Source organism: Lissotriton helveticus, chromosome 3_2 (genome assembly GCF_964261635.1).
Source record: "Lissotriton helveticus chromosome 3_2, aLisHel1.1, whole genome shotgun sequence".
Lineage (NCBI taxonomy): Eukaryota > Metazoa > Chordata > Amphibia > Caudata > Salamandridae > Lissotriton > Lissotriton helveticus.
The window spans coordinates 279393515-279415999 of record NC_136062.1 but is presented as its reverse complement, the minus strand read 5'-3'; the positions used below and the strand labels follow the sequence as shown (position 1 = coordinate 279415999).

At 44.7% G+C, this 22485-nt stretch overlaps 1 protein-coding gene across 1 annotated transcript in view; it reads right to left on the bottom strand.

Moving 5' to 3' along the window:
- The window catches only part of LOC144826298 (hydroxylysine kinase-like), a 650942-nt gene that overhangs the window by 518888 nt on the left and 109569 nt on the right, over positions 1–22485 (bottom strand). Inside the window, exon 2 of the mRNA XM_078684643.1 lies at positions 5408–5547. Coding sequence (XP_078540769.1) covers positions 5408–5547 — 140 coding nt within the window. The remainder of the gene's footprint in view (positions 1–5407; positions 5548–22485) is intronic.

Sequence of the window (22485 nt, the reverse complement as noted above, 5' to 3'; positions counted from 1 at the left end):
ATCAGCTATCAAAGTAACACATACATCTGGATTAAACAGTGGAAGGAGGTGGTTCTTGATGGTAGATATATGTGTGGTAAAAAAGGACAGCTTTTGTTTCACAAGAAACAGCAGGTTGCTTCTGGTGAGACAGAATACTCTGAAGTTAGGTATGACCCTCAAGGATAGCTATTGCAGGATTTTCAGAATGGGTGAAATGTTCTTTTCGTCCACATTTTAAACATTCTGTTGGCATTCAGACTAGGATTTTGGGATTCCTCACTTGGCCTTGAGATACTTTTCATCTAGGTTTTACAGCACTTGGTATCACATTTCGTTGCTGTTCTATAGTGCTGTACAGTAGATGATACAGTGTCACTCAGGATGGTAACCTGCTATCACCTGTGCAAAAATGAAAAATATTTAGCCCATTCAGTGGGTAAACCCAATGGTTGCTACTACGGAACAGAAGTGGTGGGCTTAGGGGGGAGAAAAAAAGAAAAGATCACTTACCGGCTGGTCGCCGCCTCTCTGTCAAGTTCTCACTACGTCGTCCCTTACCTTATCTTGTGGATTACGTAGTAGATTTCGCAGAGACGCAAGGGACCAACTTCCCAAGAAACTAACTATAAACTTGGCTGACTCAAATTCACAGCTAAGGTTAAAACTAGAAATTTGGGAGGAGGGCCGGTACTGGACGTAGATGCGAGGTTTTTGGCTTGCTGTCGACCTGCGAAACAACAAGTGAGGATGATTTAGTTTACCAGTACCTAAAAACCTATTTATTTCTTAAAACTAGTGTTTTCTCCTCCTTAAAGTTTGCGCAGAGTATCACAAGAATGACTCCTACCTGCGATCAGAGCTGCTCTATCCTAGTCCAGTATTTCTTTGTCTTGTGATGTCGGGAAGTCTCCAGATGTTCGGGTCAGATGTTCTGGGATTAATTGGGATATATGTCCTCTGTACTTATCTATTAAACAAGAGAAAATACCTTTAAAATTACTTCTCACAAGAGTTATTTATTTCCCCCTTGGCGCCAGAACTTACTTGCAAATGTTTTCATATGACGCTCTTCATTGTTTTCTAAGAAGACTCATGTGATCCCAGAGAACCTGTAGTAAATGCAAGAATGGAAAAACAAGGCTCTTCCCTAGCGTACACCCTTTTTATGAAACCCCCGAGACTATTGACAGTTTTATAAAACAAAAAAAAAATAACATTCTAATTACAATACTTTCTTGTAATGAATTTTCTCACAAAAATACAACAGATTATTTCTAGTAGTCAGTTCTTGTCTCTTCTCTTGTAATGTCCTGAAAACTTGCTTTCTTTTAAGCTTTCTCAAGATGCAAAGCGTTTTTCCTTCTAATGAAGAAAAGAATGTCCCAAAATCGGAATTAAACTTTCTTGCGTTGGGCGCCTGAATTGTCAAAATTATAAAGTACTTAACTCTGTTCTTTCTTTTGTTTCTGCAGGTTCCTCGTGAAGATAATTGGTCCCAAGTCAAGCCTCTGGAGCTGGATTTCTTCTTGCAGGTAAGATCGCCGAGATTAATCCAAACGCGACCTCTCTCCTAGCTGGCAGGAAGGCAAAGCAACTTCTTGAAGCCTGGGTGCGGTTTAAATAGCCGACCTCACCCAGGAGATAACGTGCGCACGTCACGTTTTAAGCCGCTGCGAGAGAGATGCTCTCAAGCGGTTTAAACGTGCAGATCACTCACAAGATGCCTTGCAAAAAGTACGCCTTCAGGAATCTTCCCCCCAAACCAACTCGTTATTCACGTCTCCCTTTCTGGCCCCATCATGGCATTTCCTTCACAAGCAAAAAACGAACCAAAGCACAATCAAAATGAATTACTGCAAGCTCATCACTGTAAGCACACCAAACCCAAATACATACACTTTTAAACATACTGAGTGCTGGTGCACGGGAAAGGGGTGGGTTTTCTCAGAACCTAATCGGAAGGCTTCAGCCTAGGATGAGGGGATCATGACACTCTCCTCCGTACTTTTCTGTACCTGGCGAGTCCCGGTAGCACACAGGCTCCCAGACTCTCCTAAGCTAATCATGACGCTGCTGTCATGCTGGTAATTTTATTACCAGCATGACAGCAGAGTTGTGATTGGTCTAAGCAACCTTGTTTGCAGCACAGACAGTGCCTGTGAGCCTGGGACTGTTGTCCACCAGGCTGTGCAACGCAGCTATGGGTCTCTTCTGTTCCTGTCGACTCCCAGCAACACACAGGCTCGCAAACTCCCTTAAGCCAATCAGGACGCTGCTCTCATGGGGCTAATAGTAATAGTATTACCAGCATGACAGCAGCTTTGTGATTGGTCTGAATCAAAAAAAGAAAATAAAGCCTACGGAATAGTAGTCTATCTGTCTAATTTCCTAAGACTGGATACCATTAATTATCCATTCTCAGAAAAATCATTTTTCAAAGGACATAATCCCAAACAATTATATGTGTAGAGTTTCTCCAATAGGGCAAGCCATTTACCCACAAACAATCTCTTAATGTAAATGGTTTAGATATTTCTTTTAATTAAACCATGTTTCTTCATGAAATATTATTATCTCACATTTAACATAAATATACACACTTTGTACATATATATAAAACAAACACCACTAATACATTTACACTTATATACAAATTGTTTAGAACCAAATTTAAAGTTCTTTTTGCCCAACTTATTTAGAAAAAAGGATGTTTATCTACAGTATCTCTGACAATATTCCTTATTTATAGATCACCAAGACAAAGCAAAAGAAGTGTCTAAGGATAGGAATTATTAACCTTACTCTCTTTGACACTACTAAATTCTTATTTTGTCATCCAAGTCAAAAACACTTATTTTGTGTTGGTGTCTTCAACAAAACTGTGTCAACGCGTTTCAGCCTCTTATCAATCCAGGCCTCATCAGGATTAAACGGGCAAACATAATATAAACATTTAGCAATATTAGCCAGAAAGCATGAAGAACACAAGTCTCTTCCGGATGGCTCTTAGAGTCTTGATAAACTTACTGCAATGGACGCCACAAAAAAGAACCAAGTCGGCAATTTAGTCCATTCTGTTCAATCCTTCTGCTCGTTACTGAATCACGAGGGGGAGAAATCCTATCCGATTGGTCAGAGCAGCCTGGTTTGCCGCTCAGAGAGCGCCTGGGACTGCTCTCCACCCAGGTGTGCAATACAGCCAGTAGAGAAATGCTAAGTGTGCCTGTCAGTTTGGCCATCTTAAGACAGCCGGCCAAACTGTTATGCACAATGTGTGCCCACCACTCCTCCTCCCTGCTCGTGTCGACAGCCATTAATGTACAGCTATATTCACCAAAATGAAAAATGCACATAAAAACAACTACCAAAAAAAAGCAAAGAAACACCACAGATCCTAGTAAAGCATGTAGTAACTGAGTTATTGTATTGGCAGCATGACTATCTGAAAGCCAGGCCATATAAATGTTGGATGTTTCATAACAACCTCAGTTTCAAAAGGATATTTTTTGGTCACTGCACTAGCATGCATACTGCTGCTTAGGTCACTACCTGCGTAGACACGCCTGTTTTTCACTGACTAGGTGAATGAAACCTAAGCCTTCATTAAGAAAGGAGGTGCACAGACTTCGCATTTGCATACATGTGCAAACACACGCATATACAGCACCACCCCATTCTGTATGGATGGGGAAGTGCCACCCATCTCATTTGTCACACAAATGGTTGGTCTCATGTGCATACACAAATAGAAAGACTGTATGTCTGAAAGAAGGTAGGCGAAAACCCCGGAAAAACTGCTGAAAAAGTTGCCCTGAAAAGGCTGAAAGAGCCATGGGATGCCCCCTCAAATACTTCAGGAACTGGGGCAGCGTCTCAGTTGCACTCACACTCATGGGTGGCGTGAACAGTCGAGGCTGGTATGACCTGCGGATGGGCGGCAAGGGAGGTGCGCGGGCACGGGTTCGCACGGGGTTTAATTAAAAAAAAGTTAACTTACCTTTGGCTGTACGGATGTATGACATTACAACGCATGCTTTTACCACGCATGCTGTTACAACGCAGTTTTTACAACGCATGCTGTTACAACGCATAGCGCTTAGGGGTGCTGGATAGTGAATAGTTTAATTTACTATTCCAACTCCAGTCCCCGTGGATAATAGGGAAGGTGTTGGATAGTAAATTAAATCTATTCCCTATCCTAGATTGCCCACAGCGCAATGCGTTGTAATGACATGCGTTGTAATAGTTGCATCATAAAGGCACTGCGTGGTAAAAGTTGCGTTGTAAAGGATGTTTTCCGGCTGTACGGTCCTGCATCACGTCGTTCTCGCAGGAAGCAGTTACAGGCAGCCTCGCTCCACTCCCCTAAGCCAATCACAATGCTGCAATGGCAGCGTTGTGATTGGCTGGGACACCGACCCCACAGGCACCTATGGGGAGGCCATTTTCTGCCTGATGCCCCCCGAAGAGACACTGGCAGTGTGGGCCTGAGAGACCCCTCTACCTCTCTTTGAGAGTCAATTAGTGGTTGAAGTGTAGGGGGGGATCGGATGGGCATGACGTGACCATACTTTAATTGAAGGAAAACAGTTCTCCTACTTTCTGAGAAGAGATGACCGTCATCCCGGGACGGTTAATTCCAGGCAAATATAAAGGGAGCTTGGAAGACGGTGTTAGCTTTAATTAATGGAATCACTTGACACTTCCTGATGAGACAGATATATTATTTTTGAGTGGTGTTGGAAAGAAGTTACCAGCTGAGGTATGAATTGTGTGCTTTTTAAAGGGGCGTAACACAGACTTCTGCGCAGAAGGGGCTGCAGAAGCCTATGTTAGGCCCTGACTATTCGCCACTGTTTAAATCAGGATTTAGTTCTGTGGCACTCTAGTTACAGACACAGACCACTGCACTGCATTAACTAATAGAGGTTTCATAAAATACGACAGTGCATTTCCCACTGATCAACTAGTTGACTTCCATTTATTTACATTTAAACTGTATGCTATTTTAAATGTACATACCTGAAAGTGGAAGACCCCCCAAAAAGTTACAGAATATTTTGTTTTTTTAGCCACGCCTTTGACCCTGCTACCATTGATACAGCATCACAGTTCCCTTACTTTTTTTAATGCACTTCGACTGCTGTAATTTCCACCACCCTTGCTACAGTGCAGCATCTACAGCTGGTCCCTAGCTCCCGGTTCAGAGGGCCCGGAATATACTGAATTGTCACACTTTTAGGAGTTTGATGGTTATTAATTGTGTTGGTACTGCCATTGGCAGCGCTGGGAGGGACAATGAGTGGTACAAGCTGCAGTGGCCTCCTGACGAGGGCCCTGGCATTTATTTATTTTACAAATTAAGCACTGTAACGCTGATGCAATATGTAAGGCACAAATATTAGACTTCAGGAGTGTTACCTACCTCAAGGACTTTATCCAGTTTTGCTGCTAGTTGTCCAACCTCGTACAACAGGTCCTGTCCTGCATGCATTTTACCAAGAGGAACTCCTGGAAGATAGGTCATCAGCCTCACCACATGGTCTTTTTTTCCTGAGCCATAATCTAGCAATGAAAGGAACAAACAATTATGTCTAATATTTGGGATTTCCTGTTTTCAGTTTCTATTTTTGGTAAATTCAGATGGGGATTTTTCAGCGCTTGTAAGTGATTTCAATACCTTAAAACAATGATTATCAGTAGTTATATATTTTTGCGCCATTAAAAACAACAGAAACAGTGTGTTTCTGGTGTTTATGAAACGTTATGCTTTTATTATTGCTTTCTGAACTGATAGTGTATGGACTATATAGACAGTGTAAGTACAGTGTATATGAGGTACAAATACTCTGTTACTAATCAGACTTATTGTAGTCCACCAAACAACACTTTTTCAGTGAGCCTTTGGTCATGTGCGATCGCTCTTTCCTACCCATGTAAACTTTTATCTGTGAATATGCCCTCTCAACATTGTCGGTCGACACCAAACAACACCAAAACAGCCAGTACACAATTTGCTAACTCTGGCCACTGACACAGCTTTCCATGCCAATAGTGGTGCACCTGAAGATTGCGATTATCTGGGACAGGTTCTGCAACAAATGTGTTGAACTGGGCGCATATTCCCTCACAGTTATTGAAGCAGTCAAAAATGAGGCAGCACTTTTTAAAGTCTGGAGAAAATTCCTTTTTACAGATGGGCTCTAGAACTTGTGCAGAGTACCACAGTGAGGCTTCAATGACTTAAAATGCCATGGTTTGTGAAGGGACATTTCTTTGCACCATTGCAAGCCATTTCTCATACATTGTAAAATACAATTTCCTGAATTGTTCCTCTACATTTCGTTGTGGAAAGCACTCTAACAATGAACAAGTTACAGTACTAAATTCACTTAAAGTGTCTATCCAGCCTACTCTCAAGGCTATGTTTCACATCTACACCAGTTATGTTGAACACTTGGTAGACAGGGGTGTTCTCAGACTCTAGTTATTTTTATAATGTCCACTTGAGCAGTCATGTTTTCCTGTAAAAATCTAAGAATGCAGTTGAGTGCACTTTTTCACATTACTAACCCTATTGTGACCGAAGATCCTCATATTTTTAGCCTTTGACATCATCACTCTGCAAAAATTCTTTAAACGGCCACCACATGAATAATATAGCATTCACGGCAGTGCTTAATATGTAAAATATGAAGTCCAGCTGCTCAAATTTTTGTCGGAGGCCACACCCACTTTTCACAACTCCACTCACTTTCTCCACTGGCTCCACCCTTTTATTCTATTGTCTCCATCCACATAATTAACTGGCACTGCTGAAAGGTAGATGTAATACCCAATATGAATTTCAGAAATGGGTTCATGCTCAAGTAAGGTTTTGATAGGAGCTTCACCTACCCAGAGAATTGTTTTTAAAAAGATGAATTAAAAAGTAAATTTAAAGCACAATTTTGAAATAAATGAGCTAAAATGACTAATGCATTGAAAAGGGACATGTGGAATATTCCAGTACTCTACATGCTGATTTGGGTAAAGAGCAATATTTTGAAACTGGTCCTAGGATGTTTGTTTCCAGTCCAGGAAGGACCTGGCCTGGCAGTTCGGGCTGGACTGTTCCCATTGGGCACAGGGTCAAGACTGATTTGCATATGGCTGGGTTCAAATTGGAATGGCATGTTGAGCAAAACAACAATGGCTTTAGGCCCAGATCTCTGTACTGATGTATGACATTGTTCTGCATTCGGTCCTTCAATTGCTATTTTTGCAATACTTTGTGTTGTCATTTTTAGCAGAGTCTATTTGTGTCATGAATTCAAAGATATAACTTATAAATATCTTATGTGACAAAACAAAATGTTCTGAAAACACTCTAAACAGATACATTTAATAAAATCATATAGTACATTTTAATGAGCCATTTGTGACTTCCGGGGGCCAAAGAAGTTTGGTTCATAAATAGTTGATTCATTTACCAATTTAACTTCTTACTATCACTCACTACCCTGGAGCAATATATGTGCATTTATTAAAATCCAAAATAGTAAAAAACATGGAACTTAACTGCTGTTTCTAAATGGAGTTCTGTATCACAGATAAGATAAAGATTAAAGAAGAGGCACATATGTTTTCTTATATGCACTGTGTTTCTTAAAATCCACTTGGTCATCAAAATATTGAAGAAACATTTGTGAATCTGGATGTTCCCAATGTTAGATGTGTTGGGGTTTCATTTCTAGATTATCCAGCTGCTCTTTAAATATTTTCCCTAAATTAATGTTGATTTAATCCTGAATCTGAAATCAAGATGCATTTCAGAATTCATCACTCCAGCATAAGGTTCCACTCAACTAAGCACTAGCAGCACAAATTATCCAACTGCTCTTTTGCTAATTTCTCACATATAGAATTTAAACCTGCACACATGCTACCTCTCTTAGACCCGTATTCTAAATGTTACTACATGCCACAGAGCATGCAAATTGTCTTCCCAATAGAACATTTCAGATCATGCCACATTGAAGGCTTATTTAGATAAAGCAAATGTCTTCGCAGCCTTTTCTCTCTGGTAATGTATGCTCTTTGAAAGAGCACCTATTTCCTGGAGTTGCAGATTCATGCATGTTAACAAACAATATGAATTTGTTTATACCGCATAATACACCAATCCCATCCTTTGTATGTTTCAGAGTATATTTATCAAAGGCACAGGCAGTGGTAAACATGCTAAGCACTAAACACTGTAACACACAAATCTATAGCCTCACCCAACTGTTGGTCCCTCTAAAATAACTGTCAGCTAGACACACAAGTCAAAATATGTTTCTCTGGACATATTCCTCTGCCCTGATAGTCATGAAATCTGTGATAGCATCATCCAGTGATGATTGTTTGCAGACATTCTGTTTCACCACATCTAGGAAATGCATAAGGCATGCATATTTCCCTTGGGGGATTATATTTTGCAAAATGTCACTTATGTTACCCAAAGGTGCACCACAGCGCAGTGTACCCGGTGCATATTACTGGCCCTGGTCAACGAAATTGAGTGCCTGAGTCCATCACCACCTGCTATCATAGGAGCAGATTCAGCACTGACCCGATCGTACCACAAGTTACCTCCAGCTAGCACAGAAATGTGTTGCCTTAACACCATAGTGCTTAGAGCTCTGAGACCAATTTAAAGAATTGCTTCATGAATCAAGCATTAGTGAACAAAGGAAAAGAACATTTCCAATTGCAAAGTAAGGATAGCAATTAAAAAAATGGACATTAGCTTCTTTAACCAGTGTGAGCTGCTCTGCTCTAACATGCAAAATACTTCAAATAGAAACATTTTGGTAAGAATTTAGAAACAGATCTGACCTTCTCTTTCTGACAAGACCGTGATTGATGGCTCCCATTAGAAGGCTACATACAACGCCATACCTGCTTTTAAGAGCAGGAGAGAGAGAGCACGCACACAGAATACATTTAATCATGTAGAAACCACATAAATCCATGTTCTAAGAACTAACCATAGTTAGTGTACGCATGGTTTCAATACTTTTTACACATATAAACAGGTTATCCTTATATAACATCAGCTGGTAGAATAAGGTGTGATTAGGCACAACAATGCCATAGGTCAGGGGCACAAGTGGTTAATAATTTCTTAGGTTAATAATTACTTAAGTTAAGGTTTACTATCATATATTATGTAATGCCTTAAGATATAATGGGTCCCTGGCAAGTTGGCTGGTTCATAACCACTCGATATATGCTTTAGAAAATCTGACCATCATACGTAAAATTTAACGTATATACAGGCATATCTAATCATGCTTTGTAGATATGAGTTGCGTTTACTTTTTTTATGTTACTCGTTTCTCAACAACATCTTTTGTAAATTTAGTGTCCTATGAATGGATATCATGGACCAAATACACACAATAGCCATATACACTTCAGGGGACTACATTTCCCATGATTCCTTTGTTGACCAGACGTACTCGCGTGCACAGCGTGATCTCGCGAGTAGTGGGATCGCGCGATGCGTGATGACGCGGAAGTCGGCTGCAATTGGGAATACTCACGATTTTCTTATAAACACCCGGAGCTCCAGGCATCGGTACCTCCCCGACGGCTTGGAAGACCGTCAGAGGTACCGACCGCCAGGTAAGAGGTGGCGCAGGCAGTGTAGAGCTTTGTCGTCCCGATTGACTGAATCTGAGTATGCGATCAATTTAACAACTTGAGATTGAGTGACATACCGAGTGGAGTTTTGTGTTTTCTCTGTGAAGTTTAACTTTATCAAGATCAGGGACTCACTAACATGAGCCCTGCTAGCCCGGATGGGTCAGTGACAGGGTTATACGTTGATGAACGGATGAGCATGTGATGACCGGTTTTATGTTACACGATCTTGCTTAACTGAAGGAGGTGGTTGCCTGTAATGTACATGTTCTGTTAATTGAATACTGATTTATAGTAACCGCACTACAATATGATACAGTGCTAATGATCACGGATGACATTCTCCTTTTGGGGCGGTATATTTAGATGATTTTGGTTGTTTGGTGTCACATTTGCTTTTTAGTGTCACGGACGATACAAGTATGTAATATGAAATGTAAAGGGTGAACAATCCACCATAAAAATTAATATTTTGGTGTATTCTGTTCCCCTTCTAGAGCGGTGCCTCTTTTCTCTTGAGCTGTTGCCAGGTGTGGTGAGGTATTTCCTCCATACTTTTGAGGTAAGGCTCGGTGGATGGGTGCCGACTATGAGGGTTAGTCTGACTAACAAATTATGGTTGCATAGACTGTTGATAGGACATATATACTGTATTTCAAGACTTTTTCTTTGTACCACTTAAATCTTTTATAGATCTTTCAAAAGATACGATAATTGAGAACTGTGAGAACCAAGCTGCAAAGTTGTATTGTTCCACATTGTATCCTTTTTGGTACTCTTTCACAATTGTGTATTTCACTTCACGTTGCAGTAGCATCAATGTTAATTAGGTCCCTGAAGAAAGCATCAGGTGGACTTTACCTGTTCATGCTGAAACATGTTGACAGTTTGATTAGTTATGGACAGCTATCTGTTGAAACTGTTCTTTTGCACTGTTTTTAACTTTTGACCGTATCAGACAATAATACATTTGGGGTCTGATTACGCTTCAATTTTAGATTTCACATCACTTTGCACTGCACTTTCCCATACACTCTATCAACATACTTGCTCACATCTGTATTGATATCAAAAAACATCCTTGGGCTCCTCCTTCATTAGGGTGGAGTTAAAGCCCTATCAAAGGAGACCCAGATGAAGCATGTCACCTGGAATGGTGAGTGATGGGAATCCATAGAATTTTTGTATATTCCACTAGAGTCTTGGATTTAGAGTATTTGTGTTCCTGAACGTTAGACCTCGGGATATTTGTTGTGTTTTTTTAACGTTCTTTATGGGGCTGTATATCCAGCTGAGTCTTTAAATATTGGCCTCTGACCCTACCCTAAGTATAGTGTGTTATGTAATAATAATAGTGCCTAGTTGCAAATATTAATTGAAGCACGATATATGCAACATTTATTTAACTGATGTTCCTCTGGCTTTCTTTGCTTTTAGGTGCACAAAGAAAACCACGGATCAATCATCATCATCGTTCATCATCAGTGCCAGGAAGAAGTCCTTCTGCGGTGTGTGCAGCACAACGTCACGTGACGTCACGTGTGGCCACAGACAACTCTGCAACTCGTGCCACTGCGGCCTGCTGTTCTTCTGACATCTTAAGAAGAATGGCCCAAAGAAAGGTGGCCGTGCCACTGCCAGTAAGAAGGAGCAGAAGAAGCAAGTGGCGCCACTTACCAAGGAGACTGGTGTGCCCACAGACACTTTTTTGGGGAAAATAAAAACTACGCCTGCAGCAGCGGTGTCCACCGGGGACCAAGCTGGGAGCAGCACCTCAGCTTCATTGGTCTCAGTGCCACCAAAGCCAAGTTAGGCCCAAGGCCATGAGTGCCGCAGAGGCAGCCACTTTAATTGCTCAATAACCATCGACCAGTGATGTTGGCGTTCACTCATCGCAAGAAAGTAGCATCCAATCAACGCAGGGTGTAACTCATCTGACGAGTGTTCAACCACAGCCGCAAGGACAACCACAGGTGCAACAAGGAGAGGCGCAAGGAGAGGCGCAGGAGAGGCGCAAGGAGAGGCGCAAGGAGAGGCGCAAGGAGAGGCGCAAGGAGTGGCACAAGGAGTGGCACAAGGAGAGGCGCAAGGAGAGGCTCAAGGAGAGGCGCAAGGAGAGGCGCAAGTAGAGGTGCAAGTAGAGGCGCAAGCAGAGGTGCAAGTAGAGGTGCATGGAGAGGCGCATGGAGAGGCACAACTGCCCACAATGCTTGTTCCTCCAGAAGTAGGGGCACATAAGGAAATCGTCGAGATTCAAGCGGAGGTATCATCTGAGCAAGCCACTCCTCCTGATGATCCATTGTCGTCCAGATCCGCAGCAAGAAAATGGCCAAGGGGGGCTAGTACAAGTTCTTCTTCAAGCCCTCTTCCTTCTGATGATCTTGATCTAGATTGGAACCCACCAATGCAGTCTGAGAGGGAGGCACGCCATGAGCCGACAAAGGTAGCCAAGCCTAAAAGGAAGGTTCCCGCAAGGCTTTCACTTATGGGTGATGACGACGAACAAGAAGTAGAAGTGATGTATTCTGCTGCTGATGAACAGTCTGACGATGACGACCCAGCGGGCATGCAGCAGACAGACATTTTTACCCTATCCCGAATTGCTGCTGAGCGGGATGTGGGCGGCGTGGCACTGGTACCACCACCAACACAGGTGACTACTAACCCAACACGACCTACAGCTGCCATATTTTCTCTTCAGAAGAAGGGCCGGCAGGGACCTCCATCCAGCTCGACCTCCGTTACCTCAAGTAGTGGTGCTGTAACTTTAAGTTCACAACAGAGTCAAATTCGGCCACGCCCATCCTCCACTTCATCTGGCATTGAAAGTAGCACCTCCACCACCACCACCAGACATCTCAACTCTCCAGTTTGGGACTTCTTTAGTGTTAGCAAAAAGGCGGAAAACCTAGTTATTTGTTCGATTTGTAAAACTGTAGTAAGTCGGGGTAAGCTTGGTACCAACTATGGTACCGGAGGCCAGAGAGGTCATCTCCAAAAACACCACACTATCCAGTGGGAGGCGCACCTAAGTAAGATCCGGGAAGCCAAAAGTACAAATCCAAACGTAGACATTGATATTGCATCTGATGACGAAGAGGTGCTGATCGTGCAGGGGGAGGTGAACAACCGAGAGACATTTTTTCTGTACACACAGAACCCCTGGCAGCAGCACTGCAGTGGTAGCGCCCACACCCACCTCTACCCCAACAACATCAAGGAGGCACAGTAGTCTGGTAGAGACACCAATGCGAAAAAGTACATCAATGAGCCTAACTGGGTTGAAGAGGTCTGCATCCTCATCACATATGAAAACGGTCCAGACCACCATTAAAATCATGTTTTGGTCGGAGGCGCCATTGGAACGCAACCACCCAACGGCACGTCTTTACAATGCAATGTTGGCTAAAATGTTAGCACTGAACCTTCTCCCTTTTTCTTTCGTGGAAGGGGTGAGTTTTCGACAATTTGTGGCAACAGTCTGCCCTAAATGGAAGGTTCCTAGTTGGTCCTATTTTGCCAGAGTTGCGGTTCCCGCACTACATCAAGATGTGCTGGAGGTGATTGGGGCAGCTTTGCAGAAGAGTGCTGTTCACACTATCCACCTGACACCAGACATGTGGACCAGTTGCCAAGCCCTTGATTACATGTGCATCACTGCACACTGGGTCTCTATTGCAGGGGTTAGAGAAAAGATGTCTGCAGGTGTTGACACTGCCACAATTTTTCAAGCTAGTTGGAAACATGCAACAGTAGCCATGTTTGCCATGGAGAAATCTCATACTGCAGTAAACATTTTGGAGGAGTTTAACAGTAAGGTCTTTAAATGGCTGCATTCAAGAAAGCGCATGATTGGTAAAGTTTCCACGGATAATGGCACTAATATAGTTAGGGCCATGAATGATGGTGGCTATTTCAGAGTGCCGTGTTTGGCGCACAGTATTAACATTGTTGTTCAAGATTTCTTGAAAAAAGAAAACACAGTCAGCAAGTTACTGACCACCTGCCGAAGAATCTGCACACATTTCAGCGATTCTTTTAAGGCCCGGAAGCAGCTGAGGAAACTTCAACATGAACGTAGAGTGCCAGCCAGAGGACTCATCCAGGAGGCGGTAACACGTTGGAATTCAACCTTCTACATGCTTGAGCGCCTGTCTGAGCAGTGCTTGGTAATCAATGAGTATGTCTTTGCACTGGGTTCTACTATGAAAGACATGAGGCTAGAGTTGGAGGAATGGGACCTAGTTAAACACCTGACAGACATGCTTCGCCCTTTTGAGGTCTTCACGCGTGAAGTCAGCAGGGAGGACTGTACTTTGGGCAAAGCTATCCCATTGTTGCGCATGCTAGAGCACCAACTGAAGGTGTCTTCAACGTTCAAAGATGATACTGACAAGCAAGACGCATATGAGTTGGCGGAGAGCTTATTAACCCACCTAGTTGACAATGACAGGCTTAAAAGAATACATACAGAATAACATTACATTTGTGCCACTATTCTAGATCAACGGTACAAAAAGGCAGTGGCCAGCAAAGCATTCATTCCTCTTACTGAAGCAGATGTTTCAAAGTACAAACATTGGCTAGCTCTACAGCCACTCGATTGGAAAAAGAGAGGCAGGAAATTGAAGGAACCGGCAGAAGTACTACTGAATCAGTAGGCCCTCCGGCGTCAAGGTCCACTTCTGTGTCCGAAGGCAGTCACTTTCCCTCACAGCCGTTACCTACACCAGCAACCGTATCATCATCCTCACCTGCATCAGGCCCAGCCATAATATTGTCGGAAGCGGATGGATAACTCATTAAGGGTTTGCTCGTTCCAGTGCTGATGCAAAGGCCACAGATGGTACGCAAAGAGGAGCACCCCTGGATGACCTTGAGTGGATGGTGCAGGCCTATCTGGATGATCCAACAGAGGTCTACATTGATCACAACACATTTGTGTATTGGCATGGGAAAAGGCCTCACTGGCCACTGATCGCCAAGCTGGCTCTAAATTATTTGTCTTTCCCACTCGCAAGCGTGTCTTCTGAACGTGTTTTTCAGTGCTGCTGGTACCATTGTAACTTCAAAAAGGACCCGCCTCTCGCCCAAAAATGTGGAGAGGTTAACAATGATCAAGATGAATCAGCACTTCATACCACCAGATTACAAAATACGTGTATCCACACAGGAAGAAGAGGACACCGACTTAGGTGACGGTAGTTCTTCTCTGTTAGCTGACCTACTCCCGTCTCAATTCACAGAGTTTGAGGACGAGCTCTACTTCCCTGACACCTAGGCCTGAAACTGACTTCCTTTTTTTTTTATCCTGACTCCTTATTCACTTTTACTCCTGTGTGTCTTTCTTTGTTTTGCAACTTTTACCACAACAAAACTCTAATCACAACAAATCCATCAGCAGCACTGTCTTCGTCTTATTTCCTTATTGAAGGTGCCGCTGTCTGCAATGCTGAAGTTCACAACTCAGTCATGCACCTTTATCCTCCTTCTCCAGACTCCCCCTATCCATTTCCCTCAAGGCTGGATTACGCAGAATGAAGTCAAGTCAAGTCAAGTCAGGAGATTTATATAGCGCGCTACATACCCAGAGGGTCTCAAGGCGCTTGAAGAAGGGTGAGGAATTACTTGTCGAATATCCACGTTTTAAGTTGCTTTCTGAATGCTAGGTGGTTCTGAGTAAGGCGAAGGTGAGTGGGAAGTGAGTTCCAGGTTTTAGCTGCCAGGTAGGAGAAGGATCTACCTCCCATGGTGGTTTTGTTGATGCGAGGTACAGTGGCAAGGGCTTGGTTGGAGGATCGTAGCTGGCGGGAGGGGGTGTAGAAGGACAGTCGTGTGTTGAGGCATTCGGGTCCAATTTCGTAAAGTGCTTTGTGTGCGTGGGTTAGGAGGCGGAAAGTAATCCTCTTATTGACGGGGAGCCAGTGGAGGTTTTTCAGGTGACCAGAGATGTGTTCTTTACGCGGGATGTTTAATATGAGCCTGGCTGAAGTGTTCTGGATGCGTTGGAGTTTTTTCTGGAGTTTTGCGGTGGTACCGGCGTATAGGGTGTTTGCGTAGTCCAGGCGGCTCGTGACCAGTGCGTGGGTGACCGTTTTTCTAGTTTCGGTGGGGATCCAGCTAAATGTTTTTTTGAGCATGCGAAGAATGTTGAAGCAAGATGAAGAAACGGCGTTGACTTGTCTGTTCATCGAGAGTGAGGAATCCAGGATGACGGCCAGGTTCCGTGCGTGGTCCGTCGGGATGGGTGCTTTTCCAAGGGCCTCTGGCCACCAAGTGTCATCCCAGGCGGAGGGGGAGGTGCCTAGGATGAGGACTTCTGTTTTGTCTGAGTTCAGTTTCAGACGGCTGTGCTTCATCCATTCGGCTACTTCTTTCATTCCTTCATGCAGGTTGGTTTTGGCGGTGTTTGGGTCTTTGGTGAGTGAGAGGATCAGTTGAGTGTCATCAGCGTAGGAGATGATGTTGAGGTTGTGTTGGCGTGCGATGGTCGCGAGGGGGCTCATATATACGTTGAAGAGGGTGGGGCTGAGTGAGGATCCTTGTGGTACGCCGCAGATGACTTCAGTGGCCTCTGACTTGAATGGTGGGAGGCGGACTCTCTGGGTTCTTCCGGTGAGGAACGAGGTGATCCATTCCAGTGCTTTTCCTTGGATTCCGACGTTTCTGAGGCACTGTAAGAGGGTGCTATGACAGACTGTGTCGAAGGCTGCAGAGAGGTCGAGGAGGATGAGGGCGACTGTGTCTCCATTGTCCAGTAGAGTTCGAATGTCGTCTGTTGCTGCGATGAGGGCGGTTTCAGTGCTGTGTTTGGCTCGGAAGCCGGACTGTGAGGAGTCGAGGGATCTGTTGGTTTCGAGGAAGGCGGCGAGCTGGTTGTTGACCGCTTTCTCAATGACTTTGGCCGGGAATGGAAGGAGCGAGATAGGGCGGTAATTTTTGAGTTCGGTGGGGTCAGCTGTGGGTTTCTTCAGGAGGGCGCTGATTTCGGCATGTTTCCAACTTTCCGGGAAGGTTGCGGAGTTGAGGGAGCAGTTGATGACGTCTCGGAGGTGCGGTGCTATAATGGAGTCTGCTTTGTTAAAGATGTGGTGAGGGCATGGGTCTGTGGGGGATCCTGAGTGGATAGAGTTTATCAGACGGATGGTGTCCTCAGTGGAGATTGGGTTCCAGTCATTGAGGATGTTCAAGGGGGGTGGGGGTCCTGCAGAGGGTTGGGTGGGTTGGTCTTCGGGTCGGTTGTCGAAGCTGTTGTGGATGTCTGCAATTTTGTTGTGGAAGAATGAGGCTAGGGAGTCGCAGAGGGCTTGAGAGGGGGTGATGTCGTTGGAGTTGGCTGAGGGGTTGGTAAATTCCTTGACGATGTTGAATAGTTCCTTGCTGTTGTGGGCGTTGCTATCTAGTCGGTCCTTGAGAGCGGCTTTCTTGGCATTCCGGATCAGTTGGTGATGTATGCGGGTGGCGTTTTTGAAGGCGTCCTTGGTGCTGGTGTTTGGGTCTTTTTTCCAGGCCTTCTCAAGGGAGCGACAGAGTTTCTTGGATTTCTTAAGATCATCGTTGAACCAGGAGGCCTTCTTGCTGCCTAGTTTGATATGTTGTTTTTTCAGTGGTGCTAGGATGTCGGCGCTGTTGGATAACCATTGGGTGAGGTTAGTGGCTGCTTGGTCGGGGTTTGAGGAGTGGGCGGGGGTTTTTGAAGAAGCGATGAGGAGATCTGGTCGATGGTGATTTTGTTCCAGTTTCTCCGCCGAGTGGGTTGGGGTGGCTGTTGGATGTGGACTTGTTGTAGGTAAAGTGAACGCAGCTGTGGTCAGTCCAGAGGAGAGCTGTGGTGTGGCTGAAGGAGACATGTTTGCTGGAGGTGAAGATAGGGTCGAGTGTGTGACCTGCGATGTGGGTGGGGGTAGTGACAAGTTGTTTAAGTCCGAGGTTGGCGAGGTTGTCCAAAAGGGTGGTGGTGTTGCGGTCGTTGTTCTTTTCAAGGTGAAAGTTGAGGTCTCCCAAAAGGATGTAATCCTCGGAGGGGAGCGCGTCTGGAGTGATGAAGTCTGTGATGTCTTCACTGAATTGTGCGCGGGGTCCTGGTGGCCTGTAGAGGAGGGTGCCTCTGAGTGTGGTCTTGGGGTCAGTGTGGATCTGGAAGTGAAGGTGTTCAGTGTTTGCGAGGTTGACGTCTGAGCTGGTTGAGATGCGGATGGATTTCTTATGGACGATAGCGATGCCTCCTCCTGTTTGGCCGGCACGGTCCTTGCGAATGATCTTATAGCCTTCCGGGATGGCAATGGTGATGTCTGGGGCTGATGTGGCGTTCATCCATGTTTCTGTTAGGAAGGCGACGTCCGGAGAGATGGTGTCTAGTAGATTCCAGAGGTCGATGGCGTGCCTGTGGACCGAGCGGGTGTTGAGCAGGATGCATTGTAGGTGGTTGGGGTCGGATATTTGTTGTGTGTTCGTAGATGAGGAGTTGTTCTTGGTGCCGTCAAACTTGCAGGAGTTGCAAGAGAAGGGTCCATGGGTGTGTCCAGGAGCGGTTTGGACGCAGTTGGGGGGACGGCCGGGGTTAAGGGCTAGGAGGGTGGTGGCATCGTACGTAATGCGGGAGGGGAGGGAGGTACGGGGCCAGGGGGTCTGGCGCTGGGCGCGGTCCAGGCGCGGACGGGCGTAGACGGGCTTACCTTTGGCGCACCTTCGGCGTGGCCGTAGCGCGTGGACGCTGCGCGTGGGCGCATTTGTCATTAAAAGGACTTTGAGGGGGAGGGGCGTGGGAGGGGCAGCAGGGAGGCGGGAGCGTGTCGAGGAGGAAGGGCTCAGGGAGACAACAACAAACAAAATGGAGGCGGAGAAAAGTCGAGTGAGGCTGGGGCACTGTTATAATATTCACAAGCGCTTTAAAACATGCAGCGTTAATGTGCACAGATGGAGCGCAGCTCCGTTTCCGTCGCGCTGTTTAAAAGGCACAGACAATGCTGCGATGCAGAACACCAGAAACGCTGTAGCGTTATTAAGTGGCACAAATTAGGAAGGCTGATAAATTACCAGAAGCGCTATTGCAAATGCACAATGAGAAGTACAGACACACAGATAGTCGGTATTCAGTGAATGAGTAACGATACCACCAGGAGCCAGGGCGCGTGGGAGCGACCGTGTCTGACGAAGTCAGGACGGTCACAGCTGTGCTATCTACGGGGTCTGCAGTAAGGGTCAGTGGGTGGGAGGGGCAGCAGGGAGGCGGGAGCGTGTCGAGGAGGAAGGGCTCAGGGAGACAACAACAAACAAAATGGAGGCGGAGAAAAGTCGAGTGAGGCTGGGGCACTGTTATAATATTCACAAGCGCTTTAAAACATGCAGCGTTAATGTGGACAGATAGAGCGCAGCTCCGTTTCCGTCGCGCTGTTTAAAAGGCACAGACAATGCTGCGATGCAGAACACCAGAAACGCTGTAGCGTTATTAAGTGGCACAGATTAGGAAGGCTGATAAATTACCAGAAGCGCTATTGCAAATGCACAATGAGAAGTATAGACACACAGATAGTCGGTATTCAGTGAATGAGTAACAATACCACCAGGAGCCAGGGCGCGTGGGAGCGACCGTGTCTGACGAAGAAACTTGCTTCGTAGACGAGTCCCCTCAAAAGAAGTGCGACTGGAATTACTGACTATATGCTGATTGCTGACAGTTACTTCTGAAATTAACACGAGAGGCTGCCCTGTGAGCCTCCACTTTAAGAACAAGATGCGGACAAAAAGTGGAACAGGTAATGAAAAATGAGATGGCATGCAGTGGACAGCACTGGCTGTCTGGCTCTGATAAAAGCAATTGCTGTTTGTTTGTGCATGAAATGAATCATCATATGTCTTCTGTTATTATTTGATCTTTTACACACTAAATGTAACTCAAGTCTACTCTGTTTTTTTACCTTGTTTTCATTCAAATTCTACTTCTACTGCAGGGGCCACTAAGTTGCATTTTTTAATACGCAAAATGTCCTTGGCACACATTTTTGCCCCCAACCTGGCAATTCTCTTTATGGATGCTCTGGAAACTGGCTCAATCCTGATAGATACTAACCCTTTTCATTCAGGCATTGGGCTGTGGCGCCGATATATTGATGATATTTTCCTCATATGGAGTCTTGACATCAACACACTAGATCAGTTCCTGCACTGGTTGAATAACAATTGCGCTGACCTCAAATTCACACTCTCGCATGACAAAGCAAAGATTGCATTCCTGGACCTGACAATCTATCACAAAGATGGTGAATTACTCACATGTCTCTTCAGAAAACCTACGGAGCGAAACATGCTCCTGAGCTATGACAGTAATCACCCTAGGGCATTAAATGACTCTCTGCCATATTCCCAATTTCTACGGATAAGACGAAATTGTTCATGCAAATCCGATTACTTTAGGGAGGACAACATTCTATCCAACAAGCTCAAACACCATGGCTACCCAAAAAGGCTAGTTAAAACTGCATCCAAAAGGGCATGGTATTGCCCGAGGGAGGTACTATTGACACCAAAAGTACGTGACAAATCAGAAAGGATAGCGTGCGTCAATACCTTCTCGCCTGTATCAAATAAAATCAGGAAGTCTATCCTTAAGCATTGGCCCTCGATTAATGCAGGCCCCGTTAACTTAGAGAGACCCCTCTTTGCCTTCCGCAAAAGTAATAATCTTAAGGACCTTGTGGTTAGAGCAGCACTACCTGCCCCTGCATCAAGGTCCACTATTGAATCAAATTGGAATCTTCCCCCACTGCTAGGACACGTCAAATGAGGTGGTTGTAACGTCTGTGGCTATACAATTGAAACACGCTATTTCAGCCATAATGGTGTCAATATTGAACTGAAATCTTTCTCTAATTGTAATTCCAATAATGTTGTTTATGCGATACTGTGCCCTTGCCAGAAAATGTATGTGGGACAGACTACTCAAAAAGCAAAGACCCGCATTTGTCAACATAGGAGTCGGATCAGGTGCAGGACCCCCAACGCACCACTGGTGGAACATTTTGCAGAAAAGAACCACACCGAGGATGACATTCAATGGACAATACTAAAGGTTGTCAAATTACCACCAAGAGGTGGCAACCTAGCTCAGCTCATGAACCGTGAAGAACTAAAGAGCATCATCCAGTTTGACACTATGCGGACTGGCCTCAACAGAAGTGAGGACTGGACTACACTATTGTAGCCTGATATCCACATTTGTACCTGACCTCATGAACTCTTAATGTGCAGTATGCTGAATAACCTTGACCTTCACCAACTACAGCATTGCCCTCTCAATTATAAATGTGTAATAACTTCAGAATCTGTATATAAGTCACGGTTTTGTTTCACTGTCACTGTACCTTGCCCTCCATTTGCGCCGGTTTTAATAGCACTTTTTGATTCAATTACACCTTATTATTATGTCATCATTCACCCTTACAAGATGTCCGCCGCAGTCACATGCCTTGGCAGTAATGACTCGCAGCCTCACGGGCACGTGACATAGTATCACCTGACACTGACGCTTTAATATGGCCGCGTAATTCCCCTCAGGTACACCGAGCGGTAAGAGCACTCAGGCAGATTCCTGCCGTCCTCGCTGATAGCACCTGACATCGTTCAGCAATGTGGTAAGTCGACTATTCCTTGGGCTGCCCGCTCCTCACTCACCCCCCACCACTCCCCGTAACCCAGTCCCTTTCTCCCCACAGCGGATCTTCCCATTCCAAGACCGCGCGGAAGGACGTGTAATTTTACACGAACACTGACGTTTCTCAGTACCAACAACCAGTGTCAATTTCGGTAAGATATAGGCACATCGACCACCACGAGCGCTGTATCTGATATCCCCTATGTGACAGTTAACTCTAAACCCTTGCCTTCACAGCGCAAGCCTAATACCCTTTTTGGACATAAGTTTGAAGCTACGTACGACACGCTAGTACTTCGTTCCCTCGCAACCGAGGTAAGCCTGCACTCGCCCTGACAATAACGGCATCGAATTGCACAAACACTAGTCGGCGGTCAGTTCACACGCTATTCCCACGCAACTCCTATGCTGGTTGCTAACTCCTGAACGGGACACTTAGTCTAAGGCGGCTCCCTTTATACTGGCATGACTTCTATCTAAATGATCCAAAACCAACACTAGGTCTGGGCTCACCGGCAATAAGGACAAGCCTCACTATATAGTACAAACCAAAAAGAGCACCAGTATTGCCAACCTATTCGCCAAGGGGCTATCTTTTGCCTCGTCACTAACTGAACTAAACAGTAAGTCACAGGGTTATTTTGTTTTCCTGAATAAATCAATTATTTTTATTTTATAATTCAACAACACATATTTACGAAAATTAACATCATATTTTGAACATTATTTACATCATGTCACATTTAATCAGATTGCTAGGTTAACCCACATTTCATACATTCAATCATCCATACACTACAACCACAACATAACAATATTTGCCTCAGTTATTAAACAATGTTATTTACAAGTATTATACAAAATAACAGCATTGGGGATAGTTTCAACAACTTTTCACTTTAAGTAATCCCAAAAAGTACTCCTAACGCTGTGAAAAACAAGGTCTACGCGTTTTGAAATCCCTTAATTAGAGGGAAATCTCGTAAGGACCACGTAGCTCCATCAGGTGCTCTTTGATCTTTGAATGCGGACTATTTGTCCCTTTCCCACCGCAGTTATTCTTAAGTCAGGCGGGCGAGTGTAAATGTTTGAAAGTTGGCATTTCCCGCCTCCAGCAGTGTGTGACCAAATTACGAAGCTGGAGACTACAAATTGGAGACAGGCGGAGCGAGTAGTCGGAA